The sequence below is a fragment of the Bison bison genome, unplaced genomic scaffold (assembly GCF_000754665.1).
Source record: "Bison bison bison isolate TAMUID 2011002044 unplaced genomic scaffold, Bison_UMD1.0 scf7180017864495, whole genome shotgun sequence".
NCBI lineage: Eukaryota > Metazoa > Chordata > Mammalia > Artiodactyla > Bovidae > Bison > Bison bison.
Window position 1 is genome coordinate 4,189,440 of NW_011495054.1, and position 5,821 is coordinate 4,195,260.

General features: G+C 57.6%; 1 protein-coding gene across 1 annotated transcript in view; it reads left to right on the top strand.

Annotated features, from left to right (window-relative positions):
• The window catches only part of RBM19 (RNA binding motif protein 19), a 122,201-nt gene extending 120,844 nt beyond the window's left edge, over positions 1 to 1,357 (top strand). The window contains exons 31-32 of the mRNA XM_010828831.1: positions 32 to 142; positions 815 to 1,357. Of these exons, the coding sequence (XP_010827133.1) occupies positions 32 to 129 (98 nt within the window). The 3' untranslated portion in view covers positions 130 to 142; positions 815 to 1,357. The remainder of the gene's footprint in view (positions 1 to 31; positions 143 to 814) is intronic.
• The last annotated feature ends 4,464 nt before the right edge of the window (positions 1,358 to 5,821 follow it).

A 5,821-nucleotide genomic window follows, 5' to 3' on the forward strand; every position in this document is an offset into this window, starting at 1 on the left:
TCCTCCTCTCTCGCCATCTGGGCGCCCACAGAGCCCCCGAAGAAAAAGCGGTCTATGGTGTTGGACGAGATCCTAGAGCAGCTGGAAGACAGCGAGGACGACGGCGAGGTGCAGACCCTTCAGCTGTGAGCTGGCACCGAGGGTACGTGGCAGCGGGGCCCTGGGGACGGGCTCAGCCGCGCTGGCTTCCGCACCCCTACCACAGGGCTACCCCATGCTCCACTGGTCCAAGGTCAGAGGGACGAGGGTCTCAGCTCACAGCCCCAGGCATCCCGGGCACTGACTGCGCCTGCTCTGTGCCCGGCACTGGAGGCCCGGAGAGCAGCCAGGGCACCACCATGCTGGGGCGTCCCGCGCAGCAGCACAGGGACCCAGAAGTGGCCAAACCTCCCAGCCCCGAGTCCCCTGGCTCGCTCCTCCTCCCAGCAACCCCGAGACGCAGGCAGGGCCCCATCTGCCTGGGGCGAAGGTCAGAACACAGAGGGACTTCGGGGTGCTCACTCCAGGGCAGGCAACTGCATGGTAGTGAGGACCTTCAGGCCCCACTGCCCACAACCCCAGAACAATCCCCAGGGTAACGGCCACTCTGTGGAGCTGGGCGTGAAGCCCCCCACCCCACCACACCCCGCTCCGGCCAGCATAGACCAGGGACCCCAGCCGAGTCAGCTCGCCTCCCTGGGCCCAGCCTCCGCCTCAGTAACTGGTTCCCACCACGTAGGGCTTTAGCAAGAAGGAATCAAATTCATCAAAAAGAATGCAGACATGGTGCCAAGCATGTAAGGCTCCAGCAGCTTCTCTTCTTGTCCCCTTCTAGGGCTGCTGAGCTGGAGTTCCCACCTCCGTCTCCTCAAGGGATGGACGGCTCAGAGTCCGGGACATGGACTCTGTCCTGCCCCTTCCTCGCCACTCGGACTGCGAGCTGTGGTTTAGTCCTCCGTCCGTCCACACTGACCGTGGGGCCACTCACAAGGCACCAGGCTCCGAGCCCAGACATCAGCTCGTTGGTGGAGCTCAGCCGCATCCACTAACGGCAGACACCCTCTGCTCACGGGCCGGGGACCCCGCAAATGCGAGCAGGTCCCCAGTCCTGGCCAGCGGGGTCCCAAGGCTCATCCCAGACCTATTGGAGATCCCAGCCTAGCACATACCAAGATGGGGTGATGGACAGGAAAGAGCAGTAGCCTGTCTGCCCTGGGCCTGAATCCCAGCCCAGCTGCCCCCAGCTTTGTGACTGTGGACCAGCAAGGTTGCGTCTGAGCCTTGGCTTCTCTTTCTGTAAAATGGGCGTGATCTTGTGCCTACCTCACAGACGGTGCTGGGACCACACCCGTCAATCCAAGTAAAGCCCAGAGCAAGCACTCACCAGCATTTTCATTTCCCTCTTCATTTGCAGGGCTGGGGGGCTCCGAGTCAGAGCCCTGGAGTCTTCGGACTGGCTGTGTAAAATCTGCTCTGAGTGTTTTTTCTGGGAGGACTTTCTGATCCACATCTGGCAATTTTCAGAGTGGCCTGGAATCCAGGCAACACCACACAACGCTGACCACCTTGCGAGGCTGAGCTTGTCCCTAGTTCCCTGGGAGGCAGGTGCCTCCTAACCCATCCTAGCCCATACCAGGAATGTAACAGAAGCGAAAGACACAGATCCAGTGCATCTCATCCAGTCTCTATAGTGGGGTATCCCCCCAGCCCCAGCATCAGACCACGGCGTCTGGGTAGGGACCCTCGGTGACCAGGCTTCTACATTGCCATGGGTCCCAGGAACGACAGGGCTGAGGTCCATACCCTCCCTCCCCACTGCTCATCCTCTTATAGGCCATGTGGATTCTCCTGAAATAAGATTGCAGGCCTGACACGGAAGGAGGCGACTTTGGCACTGATCTCACTGACCCAGATGAAGGTACTAGAACGTCCCCAGAGAGGGGTTTGCCACCTCCTGGTTTTGCTGTGCCAGCTCGGGCTCTACGTTCAGACCATTCTGAGTTCCTAGTGACATCCATCACTCACCAGCCTCATGAACGTGGGGCAGTGAATCTTCGATTCCTCAGTCTCCTCATCTTTAAAATGGGCTGGTGCTGACCGCGCCTCCGTCACAGGGGTGCTGTGAGACCCAGAGAGCTTCAGGGATCCGCAGGATGAGACCCCGTCTGACGCCCAGGCCTCGAGTCTTTCTTTGACCTTCGTGCCTTACTGCCTTCTCTGTGTCCAAGAGAAAAAGCTCGCAATCCACAGACCAAGCCCAAGAAAGCTGAGTAATAGCATGGGAGCAGGGAGGTCAGGAAGCTGATGGTCTGAGGGGGCCGCAAGGGAAGAAACAGCAGCCACTCACGCGGCGCACAGGGAGACCACGGCCCCTCCCTGCCTGCCTGCCTGCCCCAGCCTGGCCTCTCTGCGTCCCACCCTGGGGGCTCCCTGTCTGGAGTGGAAGGGTCCCCCCACCATAAACAAATAGAAGCAGTTGCTTCCACACCCCTAGAGATTTCAGGGTTCCTCGTCACCCCAGCTTCATGCCACTCCTGGCTCTCATAGTTGCCAACAGCAGACTCCACCCTTACCCAGAAGCACTGTGTTCTCCACACACAGCCAGAAACTGGATCATCAGACGTACAGTGGCAACCCCCACAGCACACTTAGAATGAAATCACCCTCTTCACCAGGACAAGAAGGCCCTGTCTCACCTGCCCTGCCCCTGCCTCTCGGCCCTCTGGCCCGCACAGCACAATCTACCCCAGGGCCTTTGCACTTACTTGCTCTGCCCTCTGCCTGGGACATCGCCCTTCCCCCACTTTTTTCCAGACTCTGTCCTTCCCCACTCCCACCCTACCTGCTACTTTCAGATCTTAGTCATAAGCTTCCCTCCCTCACTCAGAGAGTCAGCCCCTGACCACCTTATCACAAGCAGCACACACAGCTGGTCTCTCTGCCCAGCCCCGGCCCCCACGTCCCTTCTCAGCCCATCTTGCCCCTGAAAGGCACGGGGAGGGCTTGGAGTTTGAACAGGTGTCTCAGGAATACTGAGCCCCATCCCCACCCCTGCACCGGGTCTTGGCTGTAGCACGCAGGCTTCTCTAGTTGCAGTGTGCAGACTTAGTGGGATGTTAGTTCCCTGACCAGAGATCAAACCCATGTCCCCTGCACTGGAAGGTAGGTTCTTAACCACCTGACCACCGGGGAAGTCCCTGAAAGTAGCTCTTTAAACGGGAACTACTAAAGCTCTCATTTTATCGTAATCATCGTCGTCGTCATTGTGGATTGTGGAATGAAGTGTTGCTAGGTAATAATAAAGCCCTAGCTGGCCCAGAGGTGGCCCACCTCTTTCCCCTTAAGAACAAGGGACCAAGTGAAAGCATTTTAGGGAAAAGGAATCCATCCAGCGTGTGCCGGGTGAACTGGGAGACTTCATGCCTTTGAGCCAAGGCATCGGGGAGACTGATGGTCACTGGGCTCACCTGGGAGGTGGAGCTTGGGGGGCTTTCAGGGAGGGCTTCAGGCGAGCTGAATGATCATGGGACGTCACTGCTCCCAAACCACTGCAGATCTCAGAGAGAGATTCCAGAAATAAAGCACACAGGTCACGGCTGAAGAAGGATGAGCCTTCTGATCTTCATGTAGACAGGAGACAGCATCACCCCTTCCCAAAGGGCCTGTGTCCCCCAAGATGGTCCAGGGAGAGCTAGGAAGAGCCCCTGATGGGGGCCAGACTAGAGCAGGTGCCCAGGAGAGGGCAGGTGATGCCAGAAGCCCAGGGAGTGTGAGGGCAGTGGGGCCATCTGTACCTGGACAAGGCCTCTGAGCTCGGGGTGTTGACACCTGGGGCTTGGACAGGAGAAAGAGGGGCGGCTGAGGCGCCTGAGCCTGGCGGGACAGACGCCTCTGATGAATGAAGAGGGTCCCAGCCCTGCTCCAGACACAAGGGGTCAGCCTGCAGGAGTGGGTAGGGCTGCAGAACACACGGGCCCTGAGCCCAGGAAGGCCTGGTTTGGGATCTCAGCAGTGTCACCCACCGCCTGTGTGACCTCAGCACCTCTTGCCTTGATTCTCGTATCTTTAAAATGGGTGTAAAAAGAACCAGCCCTGCAGGATTTTTATAAAGACTGACTAGATCTTCGATGCGAGATTCCCTGGTGCTTTGACTGCCATCACCCAGTTCAGTCCCTGATTGGGGAGCTGAGATCCTGCAAGACATGTGATACAGCCAAAGGGGGAAAAAAGAAAAAAAAAGATCATGGATGGAAAGGATTTAGCAGACTATTGGGCTTCCCTGGTGGTTCAGGTGGTGTAGAATCTGCCTGCAGTACAGGAGACCCAGATTCAATCCCTGGATCAGGAAGATCCCCTGGAGAAGGGAATGACTGCCCATTCCGGTATTCTTGCCTGAAGAATTCCGTGGACGGAGGAGCCTGGCGGGCTACAGTCCATAGGTTCACAAAGAGTCGGACACAACTGAGCAACTAACACTTTCATTTTTCATACCTAGTGAACCGTAAGTAATGGTGAGTGAGTGAGTAATGGTCATGCAGTCATGTCTGACTCTGCGACCCCATGTACTGTAGCCTACCGGGCTCCTCTGTCCATGGGGATTCTCCAGGCAAGAATACTGGAGTGGGTTGCCATTCCCTTTTCCATAAGTAATGGTGGTAGTAGTAGTAATTATGATCCTTCTTATTATTCAACAAAGAAGAAAACTTATGGGGCTACACCCAGGAAATGCCTAAGGAAGCAAGTACCTCACATGTACATGCCAGACCAACTGGGCCCACGCTGGAGGCCCAGGCAGGACTGGGTGGGAGTCAGCAGGAGGCAGGGCCTGATGGGAAGGAGCCCTGGTATCCTGGAAGGCAGCCTGGAGGGGATGCCCTCTGCCCAGCACTTACACAGTCACTCCTCACACAGAGCCTACAGCAGACTCGGGAGGGGCCCACAGTTGTCCCTTCCCCAGGAGCCACCGCCTAGGTGTTGCTGTGCTCATTCCTAACCCTTGGGATCCTGGGGTCACCCGTGGGCAGCAGCACCCCTACCACTGTCGCCTGTAAGCCAGGCTCGGGTCCTTGTGTCAGCGCTTCTGGGCCATCACACAGACCCGAGCCGTTTAAAGAAAGGCCCTGGTCAGCATCCTGCCGGCAAAGGCCCTCAGCCTTGGGGTGATGCCAGGGTGTGAGGCCTGCCTCTTCCCTCCCGGGAGAGCCGAGCTGACATCCTCCAGCAGGTTTGCACACCAGGCAGAGGCTGGCATGGAGGATCACGAGACCAGAGAGAACCCAGGTCCGAGCGGAAGCACCTTGACCCTGGGAAGGACGCCAGGCACCTTGTGGTGTCTCAGGAGAATATGGGGGTGAGAGGGAGGGCAGAGACCAGAGGCAGAGAGAGGTTGGTGCAGTAAGTCCTCAGAGCCAGCCGCTAATCTTCACCCTGTCATTCATTCATTCATCCATTGCACACTGGGCGTCCCTATGGGCTCAGCTCTGTGCTGGGTGCCCAGGATGGTCTGGATCCAAACAAGGGTCTGTCTCCCAGGCTGAGACCCACGAACCAGGCAGAAGACAAATCTCCAGCAGCCTTTGCCCCCGTGGTTTTTCCTCCTTTCCTTTCACGGCCTTCCTTGGGCTCTTTTGTCTTTTGTGGCAGGACCCGTCCCTCCCAGCGCCCGCCCGAGCTCCGCAGTCTCTAGGAGGGGATTAGTGCAAGCCGAGCATGCAGGCTTTGGTGAACAGAGCCGAGTTTGGTTTCAACATCTAATTCAATTTGTTCTGCCGAGATTGAAATATGAAATGGTTGCCAGTCAAACGTTCAAAGGACGGCGAAGGGAGAGTGAGCGCCTGCTGAA